This window comes from Diaporthe amygdali (genome assembly GCF_026229845.1).
Source record: "Diaporthe amygdali strain CAA958 chromosome Unknown NODE_1_length_4327563_cov_65_473760, whole genome shotgun sequence".
Lineage (NCBI taxonomy): Eukaryota > Fungi > Ascomycota > Sordariomycetes > Diaporthales > Diaporthaceae > Diaporthe > Diaporthe amygdali.
This window is the reverse complement of record NW_026517021.1, coordinates 416,628-434,540: the sequence shown is the minus strand read 5'-3', so window position 1 is coordinate 434,540 and position 17,913 is coordinate 416,628. Positions and strand designations below refer to the sequence as shown.

Genomic DNA, 17,913 nt, shown 5'->3' with positions numbered 1-17,913 from the left:
CTCGTAGCCTTGCTACGTGCAACATACCGCGATTCATAAACAGGCAAAAGATATTCATTCAATGACCGGATCGCGATCCTGTAGACGAGACTGATCAGTATAGGGAGCAACTGATGTTCGAGTGAGCGTCTTTCGAGGAGGCTCCGCAATGCAGCTGCAACAACCAGCAAGCTCGAGGAGGTGGTCTGCCGGTCCCCAGCCAAAAAAGGGGGAGGAGGATCGGACGGGAAGCTCATTGGCTTATCAGACAGGTGAAACAAGCTGACTGTTCAGCGGTTCCACTCGGATATAGTGCCGAGCCTTGGGTGCCCAGCCTCTCGGGGCGCTCAATGAGGTTTCTCCATGGCTGGTTGTCCTGCCAAGAGAGGAGTTGTTTGAAAACTGACATCGAGCTCCCGGCGCAGCTCCAGCAGGAATCTGCAAGTAGCATTTCCATCTATTACTTGGCGAGAATCTTCTCCCATAACGGAACTGACTTGCCCGGAGGATGACGGATCTCAGGCCGGCTGTCGGGGTTGTTGACTGCGAGGTGGGAGGACACCAAAGAGTTGATTTCTGAATCGAAAGGACAAACGCTTCGGCCGCGTACTGGTCCACTTCAATTCACCCACACATTCTGAACTCTCCTTGTCTGGTTGTTCCGCAAGTTCTGGCGAGCTAAAGAACAAGCATCCCGAGAGTCTGGATAATCTCGATTACTATGTCAATAATCAACTTAGAAACTTTAAATACAGTTACGTGTTAATCAGAACGTCATATATGCGCGCTACGACGTGGCAGCAGTGGATCAATAGTCAAAAGAGAAGTCATATGTAAGAATTAGGTGATCTGAATTTACTTTTGATGGCTCTACCCAAACGCATCCTGCGAGCAATAACACACTTACAACACCAAGAAAGGGTGGTGGTTTTAGAGAGTATCAAGACCCAGAAGGTGCAAATATCATCCCATTCACCTAGTTATCCCTCCATTTTGAAAAGGCTGATGTCACCTCTGCACCATCTGTGAATCAGTACAGGGTAGAGTGGCCTGAGAGCTGGTTGGAATCCTCAGATGAAGCCAGTTCCCAGTTGTACATGCAAATAGTTGAGCTCTGACCCACAACTGGGCGACACCATTACGACATTTTTGAGCAGATATACATATCATTGACCTGAAGATAGGAGAAAAATGTTCACACCTGGAACTCCAACCAAAGGAGACCATAATCACCCCCATACTCCCAGACGAAGCCTGCAACCCCTTTCGACCTATACCTCTCCCGCGTCTTCCTAGATAGGCACTTGGTTGGAAGACCTATCAAACGACGCTGATCACCTGCAGTGTTTGAGCCGAGTTCTGTGCTTGAGCTTGTGCACCCTGCAACTGTGCTCCAGCCAGCGCGGCGGCAAGTGCTCCGGCATTTTGGGCCTGTCCAGCCTGTGCCTGTTGTCCAGCCTGAGCTTGCTGCGCAGCTTGGTCCTGCTGTGCAGCTTGATCCTGTCCAGCCTTGGCTTGTCCTGCCTTCGCGGCAGCAGCATTGGCGCCATCGGCCTGGGCTCCGCCCTTTTGTGCGCCTCCTGCCTTGGCACCACCTTTTCCTTTCTTTCCACCGGCTGCCTGGGCACCTCCAGCGTTGGCGGTACCGTTGTTGGCGGCAGCGCCAGCATTGGCGTTGGCATTCGCGCAGCCCTGCAAGGCCTATTATCCAGTTCATTCATGTTAGCGCATCCTCATTTGACTTCATCTCATAGCTCTCATCAGCTCTTGCGAGGTTCTCGTGCCGCCTCTTCCTCAGAAAGAGAATACCAGCAACCACCAGCACCTGGGAGATCATGACGGCCCCGAATATCCATCCCGTCTGGGGGACGACGCTGTTGTTCGTTTGTCGTTTCTGTGGGAGACAGAGCCAGTTGGCACCACGCCTTGTACACAAGGCACACGCGAGCAGACAACAAGACATACAGACAAGCACATAGCAGAACAAAACCTATGCTTACACCACCACGTATATATGCGTGCGTGCAGCGACGCAGCAGCCAGACGGGAGGATATTCAGAGACCGGAACTCCGAGGCTGACGAGATGTGGGGATGATTAGTTGAAGGAAAGCAGTGGGTGACTTACGTCGACCTTGTTCTGTTGGTTCTGCTTGATGCCACCGGCAAAATCCGTCTCGAGTTGTGAAACAATATCGAGGTCGCTGGCGGCTCCCGTGAGAGACTGAGCCAGGTTGAGCTCCTCAGCCTGCGCATTTTGTACCTAATTTAAAAAATGTACGTTAGCAAGCTCCACCACAATGTTTAGTTGAGTCGAAGGACGTACGATTCCGAGACCGTCAACGGCAGCGTTGCCAGCAGGCGCGATAGCTTGGTTGTTCTCGCGAGCAGAAATGCCGGCGTTGACAAAGTCGAGCAGCTGTGACTTGGCGGCGGTGAAGGCGGCCTGGTCGATCGGGTTCTGGCTCACAGCAGCCTTGACCTTCTCAACACTAGCCTGCTCGCCTGTCTGTAGGTCGATGTTGCTCTGAATGCCATCAGCGAGCGCCTGGGCAGCGATGCAAGCGTCACCGTCGGCGAATGCAGCGCGCCTGGCCACGCGACCGTAGGCAGTGGCAGCAAAGACTGCAAGAATGACTTGTGTGGTCCTCATTTTCGTGAGCGAAAGAATCTGCGAATGGAAAATAGATTAAAATAGACGTATAAAATAAACGCGTAACTGAGAACAGTATACACGGAAACGAATGTTAGTGGATGTCGACAAATCGGCCCTGCCGGTCTTTAATTTGTGGATATTAGAAGAGAAGGAACTGGTGGGTGGTGCTGATCGCGAACAAACGAATGAAAACATCGTGGAGAACTACGGAGATATATACCGTCACTGTCAACAACTCTCCGGTCCATCACAGCTTGGCTAATGCTTGACCAACCACATGTTTCACAGCACGTAGGAGAGAGACCATTCCGTGTTGATTGAATGACTAGAAAATATCGTTGGTATATCAAACTCGCCTGACATCCGGTCTCGAAGTTAAAAGCCAAGTCTGTGCCCCTGCAGGTACCAAAGTCGTGCATCTTGCTTCACAGTGGGCTACTAATGCAGCGGTTCCCAGTGTTTCGGAAAAGGTCTGAGGGTAGCTCGTAAGGCGCGCGGGTGCAGAATAGAGAGGGAGGTGCGGAGGACAGAGTTAAGCTTTCGGCTACGTCTGGACGCCGAGAAAGCTTATCTAAGTCTTCACCTGAACGCAAGTTGCATGGTTTCGGCCCATCCATGCTGACGTATCAAAGCCTGAGTCAAATCTGGGCTGAGTGACCGTTGGCCAGTATGCCAAAAGCAATGCATGACCCCCTGATTGACACCAGTGAGACGCCTTGAAAGCAACGTCGAAGAGGCTGAGGGGCCGGCTCTGGATGGCTGCCAACTCAAAATCAAACTTCATCCAAATCATTCCCGTCTCAACTTTAGGCCCTACTGAGCCAATCGGCGTGGCTCACAGCATGCGACGGCTTTTAGGTCATTTTCGGACTCCTTCGGCCGAACTCAACAGCCGAAGTCTATCTAAGAATTAACGGCGGAAAATAATATTGCTTGAAAATGCCAGGCTTATAGTCCTGATATCCTGCCTCCTACTCTCCGTCTGCCTCAAGACACAACTTCTGTGTGCACACTGAATGTGATAGTGTTCGGTGATTCTCTTACAGATCTAGATGCTCACGATGTTCAGACGCAAAGAAATTAAGTGTGGGTCAATGGCGGGTGACGTGAGTATCTAAGCGTGAGGAATGACTCTAGTGCCAGAACTGCATTCATTAACATGTCCATGCCGTAGCGCAGTCTGTAACAGTATCTGAGCACAGCGGCATATGGCTGGGAATCAATGAAGTCGGTAACTGCTAGCCTTATTTGATCTGAATAGTATCGAATGAGATCTCTTCGCATATTTGAAACCCTTCTGGCCCTTTTTTCGCGAGAACCCTCATCATCAATCGTGTCTAGTCCCGGCCCCACTATACCCCGTGTTCGGTCCAACATTGCCTCTAGTCAGTAGCCTCGTCTCATCGTCTTTGCCGCTCGGACTTCGTTATGCTCCTGACCCCACAGATCATATTGTCAACGGCGTTTATGTAATCCAGATGAACTGATCAATGAGTAGAAGATGGTATGAGAAGAGGATGGCATATTCGTCCGGTGTCAAAGTTGTCCAAGTTTTTGAGCGCTCACATGGAACACGTCGCCGCCTCAGGGCAGGGAAGGGGTACCTAAAGGCACCATTAGGCAATAAGCTATCGTTGCTTCGACTATACGTTCCTCAAGCGGTCCAAGTGAGTAGGAAATGAAGAATTTAGGATTTGCGCATTTTACCGGAGCAATTGGAATCAAGATTAGAAGCTAAGGAAAGAAACCCCCAAGGAAGACCTAAGCATCTAAGAATGGCTAGAGATAGAGTGTTGTGTCTGCCTTTCGCACCGGCGGGAGATTCTTAAGGGCAGATGGTTGCTGTTATGATTCTCGGATGATGCCGGCTAGTAACGCTTGGCTGACAGATAGAAACTTCGATTCCTGAAATGATCACGGGCCTGTATTCCTGGCTAGTGGAATCCGCAGTCCCTATATACCGGAATACTCGTTCCGGAGAAGCAAAACCCTCGCGCTTCGAATCAAAGACTCCACTCATATACGTATGTACAAGATGATACTTTATCATTTGGTTTGATGACCAGCAAGAGCGATATGCTGGGGCAGAAGCTTGTGACCAACCAGCCCATGGGCAGTCGGCCCACCGGTGGAACAGTGCGCCGAGCCAAACATGAATGGAAGCATATCTGCTTGAAGTCAACAGCATTTGCTCGACAGTACTGCCTTCGCGCAGGCTTCGACTGTGGGTTCGAAGACTTTTGTGCGTTGCGCAGGGGACTCCCTTGCAAGATGCCAAGCGAAGCGACCAGCCTCCTACGTGATTTCATGTACTGCTAGAAGTACTGTCACAAGAATTCCACATGCGCTATGTTGAGATCATAATTAATCATCTTTTCGCTCAAACGACGTGCGAGGTGAATAACGCACAAGTCGCGAAGCCGGGGATGCCTTGAGCAGCTTCTTCTCGGCCTGACCGCATGATGCTTCGCCCGACCTCTGTAATGATATCTTGATCACGGGCAGCCGTCAGTTCGACGGTCGAAATCATAACAATATCTATGGCAATAGACTCCCTTGGTGGTAATTAATACACACCCCTCAAGAAGCTCAGTGCGGCACTCGAAAACGCAAAGCCCCGGCAATCTTAGAACATTAGCTTGGCACCAGATTTGATGGCATTCACAGTGTTTGACATGACAACGAGGTAGCTTCTGTCCGACGAGAAGTGTCCCCATGCGCTGGATGGCTTTTCTCCTCTTGTCGCGATGCTGAATGCCATGTATGAATGATATCTCGGTGCTGACTTACATGCATATTTTCTAGCTACTACCGCAACCAGAGGGACAATTGGTATTGACCGACTTTAAAAACACTAATAAAGTCGATTGTCCAAATCGGCGCACCTAGGCAATTGGTGGAGTGGACGCGATGCCTCCTTCATTTCAACCCAAGGCTTCAGAACAGGTTGATTCTGGCTGCGATATTCCGACTGTTCTGCCTCGCTCTACTTCTCACCATTGTTTCCTGACTACTGATGTTTGGTAGACGAACACTTGGTGCTTCGCAATCGACAACCGGTCCGGCGCGGGTTTTGCCCGTCGTGCCTATCTACAATCGCAGGAATGTGCGGACCCCTCCGCGTGCTTGTCTTGGCTCGAACCTCGGACGATAAGAATATGTACTGAAGATATCGAACATTTGTTTCCCCGCTCAAACGCTGAAGGGATCCTGGGGCGTAATTCGAAAGCTACCCCAGCGCCACGCGCAACGATTCGCTAACAACCCCGCCAAGAGACAAAGCTCGCATGGCGGACATCCACACATTGCCGAAGGTGCACAGGCAAGGTTCTCCATTCAGATGTGCGCGATAAGATAACAACGACAGGCCTCGGAAATGGGAATGTAACAATGGCTATCCATAGTCTGCTTACTGAATCCTTATTTATCCAGCCCATCACATCTGATATCGCCGAACTCCCCTGTCTTGCTGTCGCACGCTCTCGGTAGTTTCTGGGGCATGCCTTGTCACACTTGAGTGATCCTATCTCTATCGCAGTACCTCAGTCGTAATCCTCCCCCATTCCTCAATCTCTTGGCCACCTAGTCGTGGGGGACAAGGTCAACGGCGCCGAGAATGCCACCGTAACCTTGCATGATCGACGGGCCCAACCGGCTGGGCTCGCGACATGTATAAAGTCTGTTGTGTCATGGCCAGGAGGGAACGTTCGTAGACACCAATTTCCACAACTTTCAACTCTGTTGCGTGCACTTCACGTTGGTTCGATTCTTTTAGGCCTGTACTGCAGGGGAACTCGCTCCTCCTGCTCTGTGAACTGGTAGAATGGCTACAGTCTCAGAAGTGACGACATTGCCGGCGGAGGTTGGCCAGGTTCTCGCGGAGGCAGATCGCATTGGCGAATTTGAGAAGAGCGGCGAAAAGTCCGGGACCGATGAGGAAAATACCAAGTCAGAAGGAGAGGGAAGCGTCATCGTTACAGATGTCGTTGAAGATCGCGGTAAGTGCGGGCGAATAAGTTCCTGATTGACAAACGTGTATTTCGTTCTATCCCAGTTGCTCCCATCTGCATCGTTCAGCTGCTCAGGCACGTCTCTGACATAGAGCTGACACCCCTTCAAACACCAGATCAGTACACGGACGAACAGTATAAGCAGCTTAAGAAGAAGATCGATCGATATCTTCTCCCCCTCATGTGGCTTTGCTATGGCATCCAACAAACCGACAAGACTTCCCTGGGCACCCAAGCTATATTTGGGCTACGAGACGACACTCACCTCGTCGGACAGCAGTATTCGTGGCTGACGACAGTTTTCTACATCTTGTACATGTGTTTCGAATTTCCTTCCAATATCTTGCTCCAGCGATACAAGATGGGTCGGACGCTTTCGCTGTATATGATTTGCTGGGGTTTTATCGTCTTGGGGGTTGGTTTTGCACAGAACTTTACCCATCTTGTTGTACTACGAGCTCTCCAGGGAATGTTCGAGTGCTGCATCAGTCCGGGTTTCATACTGGTCATTGGAAGCTGGTACACGACACGAGAGCATTCGTCACGGTCTCTGGTGTTTCAGAGCGCCAATGCCGGCTTTGGTATCATTTCCAGCCTGATTCTTTATGGAATCGGCTCTGTTCAGTACCACCGACCGGACTTCGAAGCTTGGAGATACATGTCATATTTTCTCGGCTCCCTCACAGTCATTGTCGGCTGCTTGTGTCTCTTTCTTCTTGGCACTCCGTCTGAAGTCCGCTGGCTATCGCCAGAGGAGAAGGCAATGGCTAACACCCGTATCCTCTCGAACAATACGGGCCATGACCGCACTGGCATCAAGAGGTGGAAGTGGGAGCAGGCACGCGAGTGCCTCATCGATCCGTGCTTCTGGTTTGCAGGATGCAACGCGTTCCTCAGTTCTGTACCAAATGGTGGCTTGACCACCTTTGGTTCCATCATCAGTGCCTCCTTTGGGTTCACTAATCTGCAGGTCATCCTGCTCGACATCCCTAGAAGCACATTCTCCGTTCTGTACTTTATTTTCATTGGTCTCGTCACCAGCAAGTACAAGAACTTGAGAATGTACTTCATGATGTTCTCAACCATTCCTCCCTTTGTGGGTTTCCTGGTTATGGCTCTTCTCCCCAACGAGCCGCAGTACAAGTGGACAAAATGGGGCGGCTACTTCATGACCGTGCCGTTCGTCATATCGCTCTTCCTCGCGTGGACTCTCATCCCATCCAATACGGCCGGCAGGACAAAAAGGACACTGACAAGCTCTTTTACATTCGTGGGCTATTGCGTGGGCAACATGACTGGATCGCAAATCTTCAAGGCGGCTGATGCACCTCGCTACGTACCGGGTACGATTGGCTGTGCAATATGCTTCGGCCTTGAGTTCTGCCTTATCGTGACGTGGAGACTGGTCTATGTCTTCAGGAACAAACGCAGGGACAGGCAGCTGCGCGACCAGGGAATCTCGGAGGAAGATAGAGTCAGGTTGGGCAAGGAATTTGGGGAGAAAGACAGTACTGATTTCCAGAACCCATATGTGAGTGTTGCAGCCCTTTCGGTACTTACATGCATGATGCGGGAAAAGATTCGCTGATCAATATTATACAGTTCCGATACACCATGTGAGATTCGCGGTGTCAAAGCAGGTCGTCGGGCAGAAGTAATGTGCATAGCGACTTCCGCATTCCTTAGAACAGACACTGTCAATTCATCCTGTTAGGTTTATCATAAAGACCTAATCCAGCACACTTCCAATAACAAGCAGTTGGTCCCGCTTGAAATCGAGTTATTTCCTCAATCTTGTAAAGATGCCGCTTTGGTCCCTGAGCCTGATAAATGCATACAGAGCAATGCGCATTGGCTGCAGCATCCGTAACTAGACTCGAATCATTTCCCATGAGTCTCTCAGCATCTTAACTTATCATGAAGAGGGAGCGGGCATGTCTCTTTACTATACTCGCTGTCCTAGTGTCCAGCCTCCAGTATTTACGTTCTGCAGCCGATTGGCATACGTCATGCGGAGACCGAAGTTGGAAACAGTTTGATCTGGGCACTTTAAGTCTAATATATCTGAGAAAAACATTGCTCAGGTTGGTGACTAGCAGACTCGCTCTCTTCTAGAAGCGGCTAACGTCCAAGAACCACCGCATAAATAGCCGGTGCCTTTAATTAACACCTGCATTTTCGGGGTAATTAAGCTTTCTTGACAGCTCTAAACAGGCGTTACACTCCGACCCACGTCGTGCTGAGGAACATAAAGCTCCGAATCCTGGTAGGAATTATGTCCGGTCTACGTATGATGGCCCAAGTCGACTGCTCTGAATCATATAATGAGGCATGGACAGTCAATGGGAACCTTCGACGGACTGAATTAGTCAATACTTGGTCTCACAAAAGGGTAATACAACACCCAAGCCACAAACACTCGTTCTAAGCACATATTACAGTCTGCTCACTTACTCGATCAGTCTACCATTCAAACATGAAATCATTCGCCATCCGCGCTCTGGTGTTTTGCCCGTTTGCCTTAGCTGCAGGTGTTGCTGATATTGGAGCACGCCAAGAGGAGATGGTAGAATGCTGCTACCTATGGTCAGACTCGGTACGCCCCCTATGAAATCTGTCTCGTATGCCGTTGCTCAGCAGGTCAGAACGCTGACCTAAAGACACTGCCAACCACAGGTCGGAAATTCCCAGCTCTTCCGTAGCACCTCTTTGTCACAGCAAGATATCGGCGAGCCCGGAAGTTGGTGCATTGCTCAGATTGAGAGGTAGGATATCATACAGAACTCTTTGAGTACAGTGCATGCTAAGGATTTTATCTACCCGGCAGAGATGCAAACGATCCCAACAATTGTGCAGCTGGACAAGCTAAGATTTACGCAGGATATTGTCCAATTGGGGATGTGGCTCCTGTCACTGAATGTCCCTGAAAATAGGTTGATATGATTGTTGATAAGCAACCGGAATCGAGCAGAAATTGAGCATCATCTGCAAAAGTTCACATGGACGAAGTTCGGTGTACTAAACTTTTGACTGCTACGACTACATGTACTCATAGCAAAACCTATTCGTCCCAACCTTCATCAGCTCACCCGTCGTCTTCTCGCGACCCAAGATTCCCCAGTTCTGTGTCGTCTCCAGGGTGACCTCGCCAGTCTCGTTCCCGTTGAAGATCGTGCTAGTTCCACTCAAGGCATACTGCCTTGTCTCCGGATCCGAGGCTTGCCATATGGCCCACAACCGATCAATCATAGAATGATGAAGGAAGAAGGCTGGATCTGCTGGGCTCGCGAAAAAGTCCTGCAGAGCCAGCCCAATACTGAAGTGACCTCCTCCATGCACGCCAAGGTTGATATCGGCTCCTGACATGGTGTCCTGGAAGTCGGCAATCGTTGTGGTGGCCAGGAGAACGTCGATCGCCGTCTGATTGCCGTAACGAGCAGCGATGTAGTTGTTCAGATCACGGCTGAGGCAGTGGGGATTATACCCAGTCCAGTTCGACGGCAGGCCAGAAAATACCAAATCAAATGCGAAAGGCCCGAGGTTGATGGTCTGGTTGACAAAAGGCCCTGAAGTAACACATCCTCCACCGGTTCCGTGGGGCAGGGTTCCGCCTCCACCTACAGTGTAGTTTCCTTGATCAGGCTCATACGTTTCATCGCCAGAGAGGCTCGTTGGTCCACCGTCGAATAGAGGGCTGCCGGCGAGGTCGTCGCACCACAACGCCCAGTTCCAATAAGGCTGACCGAGATGAGCTGGATAGCCGCATTCTTGATGGAGAGCGGTCTCCCAAAGGTGCACAAAGTTGCGGTGCCACGATAGAAAAATGCCGTCGAGGTGAATCGACCGGGTTTGGTTGATGTGAGTGGCGACAAAGTCATCTAGACGCGTCTTGGCGCCGGGAACTTGCGTGTTGTTTAGATGCGACGGTGATGATTGCATGCAAAGAACCGCATCGATGTAGGAAACCCTCTCAGACAAGGTGAGTGAACCCCATTCTTTCCGAGCGACGGTATTGTTTGAATAACATGAATTGTGGTCGCCGGCGAGGACCCCATTGAGCAAATATATGCCTCCAAGGCACATTTGTGCGACAGCCAAACTGCTTCTCAGCCTCATCTTCACGATCCTGGAGTTTTCAATAGCTCTCGAAGTGGTCCCGCGGCTCTCAGAGTAGGAAGCGTGGCATTTGAAATTTGATCTGATTCTCAATGGCAATCACGGTAATATATTGCCGAGAAATGAGACTCTCAATCACAGCGAGTCCCCCGCATCCCGGATCTCGACCAGCCTATGCATCGGAGCTGCAGCTCCCTTCTGGTGTAGTGCTAGTAAGATCACGCTCATTTGTCCTATCAGCTGTTGCATGTCATCGCTTCAATGCAGTCACCCTTGCAGCCTGCCATCGCTAGCGAACAGTGGCGCATCCTTTGAGGAATATTAGGACAAAGTCTTCAATCGATGTAAGGGTTCCAAACTTCATGAAGAGCACAATTATGAACAAAGCGCATGTATTTAAGCAACACTATGCAAGACATAGCATTGACTCGTGTTTTGTCTAAAAAACACCTTGTAGAACTCCGTAAAATCATCGAATGTATTTGTAAGTCTTCCTACGACTGAGTGGAGGCTCTCTTCATGGGGACATCTTCCCGTCTGCGATCTATCTCAGCACGCCGCCAAAGGTTTTGACCTCCCTTAAGCACGGGCATGCTATCAACTTGCGGTATCTACTCTCATGCGACCTTGTTGGCCGGATAATAAAAAAGACCGCAGACTCGCTACGCCTAGTCGCCTCCGATAACACACCCCAGAGGCTGCCCTAGTCACGTAAGATCAATAGCCTGGGGACGTATCCATGTTACCATTGCAGAAGGGCCAGAAATGCACACCGATCCAGACCATGTGTCTGCTGTTGCATCTTTCTACAAGATCACACAGCACCACTTTGCCTGACTGCCATCGGGGCAAGTGTATGCACTAATCAAGACGTGCTTGACGACCTCAGCATCGAGGACGACAGCACCACTCCCAGCCACATCATGATCTGGCTTCTGGATGACGCCCTTCGAGATGAGGTATTCGATGGTGTCCTTGGCAATGCTCTCAACACTGGAGCCGCCCTCGTTGGTCAGGACCTGCGAATGGTCATGGTTAGCAATACAGTTGTGATGCGCCGGAAAATGGCCAGGGTTTCAAAAAGAAAAAAGAGGTTTTAGTGAATGACGAGGGAGCGGGTCCGATTTCTTGCCTGGATCTCGTCATTGAGCCTGGCGATGGTCTCAGCGTTGAGGGCGCCGTTTGCCTTTAGGGCTGCTTCAGCCTCGTCGACGATAGCAGGGGCGTCGGGGATGTTGTCGGCCTTCAGCTGGGCCTTGAGAGCGTCGATTACCCCCTGCACTTGGACTGGCTGTGCAATATGGGCAGGCGCAGCCGCAGCACAGTAAGCTAGAAGAAGGGCCATGAAAATGGTTTTGCCTTCGGGAAGCATCTTGTGGTAAGTCTTGGTAATGTTGAGTTATGTGGGTGTTATCTTGTAGTAGGGAAGACACTCTAAGTTGAAGTTGAACTCAAGATGAAAGTGAAAGCAGAAAAGTCGAGTTGGCTAGGAGGAAGGATCAAATTGAGAATCAGATACGTGACACATTCGACAGGATGAATCACATATCGGAACCAATGGGTTTCTAGTTCGGCTGGGCCCGATTGTACTTCAGTTGGATTTGGCCTGGTGGGTCTTTGTCCGCATGTCACTGGTGCTCTATCGCACATGTGCACCTATCTCCTGTTCGACACCATTGTTGCATTTTGGAGCGTTTTACCATTTAAGCTGCGCCGTCGAGGCCTTATCAAGTCTGGCTCTTCAGGGTACCAGAGACGTGGCCTATGAATCGACAAACTCCTGAATTTAAGGCACCGTGACGCTCCAACCAGCAAACAGGTCGTTTCAAAAACCCAAAAGTGCTCTTTCATGGTTAAGATGTTGTTTCTTGACCAGATTTGTGTGATTGCAGGGCTAGTTGCTGATGCAAGCGAGGCTTGTAAAGTTTCAGAATCGCGGGATAATTCTGCTGCCCCTAGAACCGGGGCTTTGGAACCCAAATACTTGTCAGCAGCTGCTTAAAACGACACCGAGATTGGGAAACTCATTATCACTCGCAAAAGAATCAAGACGAAGTTTTCTGTGTGATGTGGCATCATATTCTGTTAAGTATGTATGAACTCCAAATGGAACTCCAGCGCGTTTATGCAATATGTACGGCCCAAAATGCTCAGTGACAGATTTTGAACTTTGAAACGACCCATCCCTCCAAACTCATGACAGGGCACCGTACCCACAACAAAAGGAATTATCAACACCCAGGATTGTATTACCCTCCTGCAATAGAATCTCTTTCAGACCGCGTTTATACGCCAGAGTCATCCTCAGTGACGGAGTACTCCTCAGCGTACGTCTCCCAGGCCGAGCACGTGCTTTCAAGGCTATCGTAATCAATCAGGTCGGTGATCTCATCCTGGCGGACAATCCATTGCATCGCGAAGCCCTCAGATGTGTGCCAGCCGATGTGGCAATGCATCAGCCAGGCACCAGGGTTGTCAGTCTCAAATGCAAGGACCAGGTAGCCGCTGGATGGCAGCATAGCAGTGTCACGACGAGGTGGGTTGTCCAGGTTGAGGGTGGTGGTGCCAGAGGTGTACGTGCCGGAGCCCTGGGCGAGGACGAAGAAGTCGAAACCGTGAAGGTGGATGGGGTGAGGGACGGCGAGGGTGGTCTCGATGATGACGTAGGCCCACTCGTCCTCTCCGTTCAGGGTGACGACCGCGTCGCTTGAGTCCCAGGTCGTGGTGCCATTGTAGATCTGCTCCAGAGTTGGGTCCGCCCACTCGACCGCCATCGTGGTTGAGTTCAGGTACCAGCGGAAGTAGCCATCGTCGTTGGTAGACACAGTCGCGGCCTCGTCGACATCCCAGGTTGAGCCAGAGACAGTCTTTGAGAGGTAGGGGACGAGTGTGGAAACATCCTCGTCGTCGCAGGAATCAGTGTAGGTGTAGGCGGTTGTGGAAGGGGTGGACACGGAAGTACCGTAGGAGATAATTCCCTTGATGTTGTCGGCGTTGTCATTGTCAGAGCAAGCGGTCTGGGGAATGGCACGCATCCAGAAGTCCGTGGCAATATCGCTCATGCCCTCGGTGTAAATGATAATGTCGTAGCGCTGACCCATACCGATGCTAAGCACGGTTGTGTTGTAGGGCTCAATTGGGACAAGATCCATGGCGATGACCCCGATGGTGTGGTTGTCAATGGAGAACTTCCAGTGAGTGTCAACAGCAGCGTTCACCAATCGCATACGGTAGGTTGTGCCCTCAGTGAGGGTGGTGTTCCAGCGGTAACCAGTCTGGTCGGCATCACCGTCATCACCGTAGACGTTGGTGCCGTTGAGCAGACCAGTGTCAAGGGTGGGAGGGCCGTCTGTCTCAGCAGAAATGTAGAGCTCGTCAACGGTGGAGTGGTCCCAGTCGTTGAGGAACATGTGGCCAAGATCTTCATCGTAGTTGGCAGTGGCAGGTCCGTTGATCAGAATTCCGCCGAAGACACCCTCCCAGGCTTGCAGAGCGAAGTGGGAGTGGTACCAGGTCGACCCGTACTGAGTCGCCCTCCACTCGTAGGTGATAGAGGAGCCAGGTGGTGTGGGGCACTGAGTGATAGAAACCACACCGTCGTTCTGGTTGGTGTAGTTCTGTCTGATACCGTGGAAATGAATGGATGTGCCGTTGGTGCTTTGCGTCAGCGAGTTTGTGACATGAACGATGAAGTAATCTCCCCAATCTCCGTAAAGGGTCGGTCCGGGAATAGACCCATTGATGGCCATGGCATAACGAGAAACGCCATCGGGGGAAACGGTAGTATCTGACAACTCGAGCTATGGCAACCAATTAGCACGACCGTAGGCCGAAGAGTGGCGAGGAAGAGAGAAATTCTTACCCAGTATTCTCGTGTGACCCCAGTGTCAGGTACAGTGTTGTAGTAGTCGGTGGTGAGATCGTAGTCACACCATGTAGAACGAGTGGTAGCAGTGTTGCCGTCACACGCTGCCCGTGGCAGAAGTGAAGAATCAAAGGGATTGCCGAGGGCAACGCCAACAACTGAGGCGGCAAAAGCCAGGGAGGACAACATTGTGAACGATTCAAGGGAAATGAGAGACAGCGGAAAAGAGTGTGTGAGAGAGAGATAGAAGGGAGAGAAGGAAAAACAAGCAACCCTAGAGAATGAGGGCTGATGTTGAGAGAGGCGAAGATGGTGGCGATGATGGACGAATTGACTCGCTGTTTTGGAGTTGATTCACTGGATATATATCCTCCTCCATCATTGATCCTCGGCCGAAAGTGTTGGCTGAATGTTTACTCCTGAGCCTTGCTTGCTATTCTCGTCCGAACTACGATCGGGGAGATGGGGGCAGACGGAGCACTTACTCGCAACGCATCCATGCCACATGACCCACATAAGGCTGAAGACGGCTATTCGCTGTGATCTACACTGCGTAAGAATTGAGGCTCATGCTCCCACACCTTAGGATCCATGCATATGATTCTCGGCAGGACCATAGTGGATACCCACCACATTCCGAGGGAAATATTGGAGGCTAAGCCTCGCACCACTAGTGTAACTCCTTCGCACCTCTCTCAAGTGCTCGCTGTGATGCACGGTTAAATGCACTTAGCGTCGGGCTTTTGGTGTCCAGCACGATCCCTATGCTTATGCCCCCGATGATCTGAGTTTAGACTATTAGTCGGGAATTACGAGAAACTAAGTCTTTTCTTAGACAGATTCTTCAATTCATGCCCGGTATGTATGAAATTTCGGGAACCTTAAGGACTAGGTGACAGGATAGCCTAGACTCAATGCAACCATGTCTACGGAGCTATCGTATGTGCGGCAGAAAGACACCTGAACATGCATGACGCAAGCTGCCAAGGGTGATGAATTCTTTGCCTAGGATTGGTGGATGCTCGAAACACTTGAAGAGAGACGAACGGTTGTACGGCATGCAACATGTACCCCTGCATTTTATGTGCCTTAATATGGGAGGACTGCCGCGTTCAGGAGGCAGGTCCACAAACTGACACAAGTGTGCATACCCACGTCCTTCCCAAGTGCCGGGCGACAACCACAAGTATCCATGAGAAGCAATTTCCAGGAGTCAAATTTAGGTTTACCTTCACGGGATGGCACGCCGCCTCTCCGATCATGAAATTTCAGTCGCCACACGGCAACACCGCCATGGGCCCCAGCAAACAGTGTCGGCAATCCTAAAATTGCCGTCTTTGAAAGGATCCAGTTGCAAAGCGCCGCATTAGACCAGATTAGGTTTCAATGATCAGCTTCGTCTCTGTTGATCCTCACTCCTCTCTGTTGATCCTCACGATTGAACGGAGACTCGAGGTGCCGGGCTCTGATGCCGGTCTATAGAGCCATGCCGCGCGTACCTCGTCGGCATATAGTCTAGCTCTTGCACGCGTACGACAAACCACGAGGTGCTGAGCCTCTTGACGACGATGGTGTGCGCAGGAGATAAAGGCGTGCAGCGCACACATTCAGCCCAACATGAAAAGGCTAACCCTCATTCGTCCCATCAAGTTGTCACCTGCAAACTGCCGTGCTATTTTTGTATGCAGTCCGGGGTATGCCGCCTTGGGTATCCGGCCGGGTATTACCTTGAGGCTGTAGGGAAACGTTCCATGGTCCTGTTCTAGACTGACCCGTTGAGGAGAGGCTCGAACGGGTCAAGCTTCGCCCAGTGGGTACCTGCCAAGCATTTTCACCTCCCGCTACTGGTAGGACCTAAACGCGTAGAGATCTGCAAGGGATGCTTGCGCGTTGTGCTTGCGACGAGTCAGCCACCTAGGCGTCATCCCTATCATGGGTCCGCTATCAAGGCCCTGTGGACCAGAGAACTCAAGTTTATTCTACCCGATCGACAGGTCGGCTGGTCGGAGATCACTGTTGTCGGAAAGTGGGAGGCATGAAAATAGCAGCTAGCTGGCCATGTCATACTGCGAGGCTGAATAACATTGTCAGTGGCATGTTGTCAGCTAGATATATGACTTCAGTAGACGCCTTGCAGCACTACCGCTTTCGCTTCGCATCATCACCATCGCCTCGTTATCCCATCTCATTCTCTACCCCGATCCTTTCCTAATTGCCTCGAATCCTCCTCACACTCTCTACCTGACGCTCGTTACAGCCCAATCATTTGAGAACACCACATTTACTCCATATCCTGGTTTTCATTTTCACCCCCGCAATGTCGAAGATCATCACGGCCATCGCCGCTCTGTCGGCCGCGATCGTCGGCGTGACGGCTCGCCCAGGGTTCCTGCAAACTCGCGATACCACTAGCAATTTCAGTCTCTTTGCCTACGGATCTGATTCAGACAGCGCCATCGGTGGCTACCCTATCTTCTATAACGAGGGTAAAGTTTACTGTTACTTTAGAGAAACCATCAAGACACAGGGCTGACACGAGATCTCCAGGTTTTGCCTACATCGCCAACCCAGCGAAGGTGAACTACACCGATAAATATGTTCTCTTCAGTATGTCTCCTTGAAAATCAATCGAATTTAACCACGTGCAGCGCTGATACTGCCTAACAGCCAAGGGCACCGAGGACACGACCGAGTGGGTGGCCAGCCCGCTGACAACCAGCAACACCACCTGGACCGAGTCTCTGTTCTACGTTCCTTCTCCTTACGGCCCCACTGGTTTCTACAAGTCTGGCCTCAGCAACGTGACCGAGTCCAGCATAATCACCTCCGGCTTCACATTCTACGGAACAACCGCTATGCTCAAGATCGACGGTTCGCTCTACACCGAGTGGTATGCCGTGGAAACCAGCGTCGATGGCCTGTGGAGCGTCGGCTGGAACGCTACCGGTGCTGGCGTGACAGATGCCGAACTCATCACAGTCAGGAGGGTCAACCCGCCCAACGTCGAGTACCCCGACGAGTAAGGAGTGTGCGCTCATCTGAGGGGGCGAACCAGGGGAAGAGACAGGGGAGTTGTTCTGAGAGCTTCCAAGCTCGAAGATGATTTCCAGAAGGCGGCAGATTTCATTGGTCATGTGGATTCGTCAGCGATGGTGGCTTGCTTACAACATATTTTGGCATTCATGTAGAACAATTTGTGTCGGGATCGACCCCGGTGGATATACAACATGAATTACAACGAATCAAAGATTGGGACAAAGATCTTCGCATTCACACCCGCTGAAAATTG

The 17,913-nt window shown here is 51.0% G+C and overlaps 7 protein-coding genes across 7 annotated transcripts; 2 read left to right on the top strand and 5 right to left on the bottom strand.

The window, feature by feature from the left end:
• Nucleotides 1-1,299: 1,299 nt before the first annotated feature.
• Nucleotides 1,300-2,630, bottom strand: J7T55_005691 (uncharacterized protein; the record flags this gene model as incomplete). The annotated part of the gene is made up of 4 exons (XM_053133226.1): nucleotides 1,300-1,680; nucleotides 1,805-1,873; nucleotides 2,106-2,240; nucleotides 2,304-2,630. 4 exons carry the CDS (start codon nucleotides 2,628-2,630, stop codon nucleotides 1,300-1,302), a joined length of 912 nt encoding a protein of 303 aa, XP_053000462.1.
• Nucleotides 2,631-4,636: 2,006 nt separating this feature from the next.
• Nucleotides 4,637-5,394, bottom strand: J7T55_005690 (uncharacterized protein; the record flags this gene model as incomplete). The annotated part of the gene is made up of 3 exons (XM_053133116.1): nucleotides 4,637-4,945; nucleotides 5,043-5,123; nucleotides 5,299-5,394. 3 exons carry the CDS (start codon nucleotides 5,392-5,394, stop codon nucleotides 4,637-4,639), a joined length of 486 nt encoding a protein of 161 aa, XP_053000461.1.
• A 1,062-nt stretch (nucleotides 5,395-6,456) lies between these two features.
• J7T55_005689 (major facilitator superfamily transporter) lies at nucleotides 6,457-8,263 on the top strand (the record flags this gene model as incomplete). Its single annotated transcript, XM_053133008.1, has 3 exons — nucleotides 6,457-6,631; nucleotides 6,688-8,174; nucleotides 8,246-8,263. 3 exons carry the CDS (start codon nucleotides 6,457-6,459, stop codon nucleotides 8,261-8,263), a joined length of 1,680 nt encoding a protein of 559 aa, XP_053000460.1.
• Nucleotides 8,264-9,682: 1,419 nt separating this feature from the next.
• J7T55_005688 (Di-copper centre-containing protein) lies at nucleotides 9,683-10,759 on the bottom strand (the record flags this gene model as incomplete). Its single annotated transcript, XM_053132902.1, has 1 exon — nucleotides 9,683-10,759. One exon carries the CDS (start codon nucleotides 10,757-10,759, stop codon nucleotides 9,683-9,685), a length of 1,077 nt encoding a protein of 358 aa, XP_053000459.1.
• Nucleotides 10,760-11,565: 806 nt separating this feature from the next.
• Nucleotides 11,566-12,131, bottom strand: J7T55_005687 (uncharacterized protein; the record flags this gene model as incomplete). Its single annotated transcript, XM_053132793.1, has 2 exons — nucleotides 11,566-11,778; nucleotides 11,868-12,131. 2 exons carry the CDS (start codon nucleotides 12,129-12,131, stop codon nucleotides 11,566-11,568), a joined length of 477 nt encoding a protein of 158 aa, XP_053000458.1.
• A 913-nt stretch (nucleotides 12,132-13,044) lies between these two features.
• J7T55_005686 (multicopper oxidase) lies at nucleotides 13,045-14,813 on the bottom strand (the record flags this gene model as incomplete). The annotated part of the gene is made up of 2 exons (XM_053132683.1): nucleotides 13,045-14,559; nucleotides 14,622-14,813. The coding sequence occupies 2 exons, from the start codon at nucleotides 14,811-14,813 to the stop codon at nucleotides 13,045-13,047; spliced, it is 1,707 nt and encodes a 568-aa protein (XP_053000457.1).
• Nucleotides 14,814-16,941: 2,128 nt separating this feature from the next.
• J7T55_005685 (cytochrome p450) lies at nucleotides 16,942-17,647 on the top strand (the record flags this gene model as incomplete). The annotated part of the gene is made up of 3 exons (XM_053132573.1): nucleotides 16,942-17,110; nucleotides 17,172-17,231; nucleotides 17,292-17,647. The coding sequence occupies 3 exons, from the start codon at nucleotides 16,942-16,944 to the stop codon at nucleotides 17,645-17,647; spliced, it is 585 nt and encodes a 194-aa protein (XP_053000456.1).
• Between the last annotated feature and the right edge of the window lie 266 nt (nucleotides 17,648-17,913).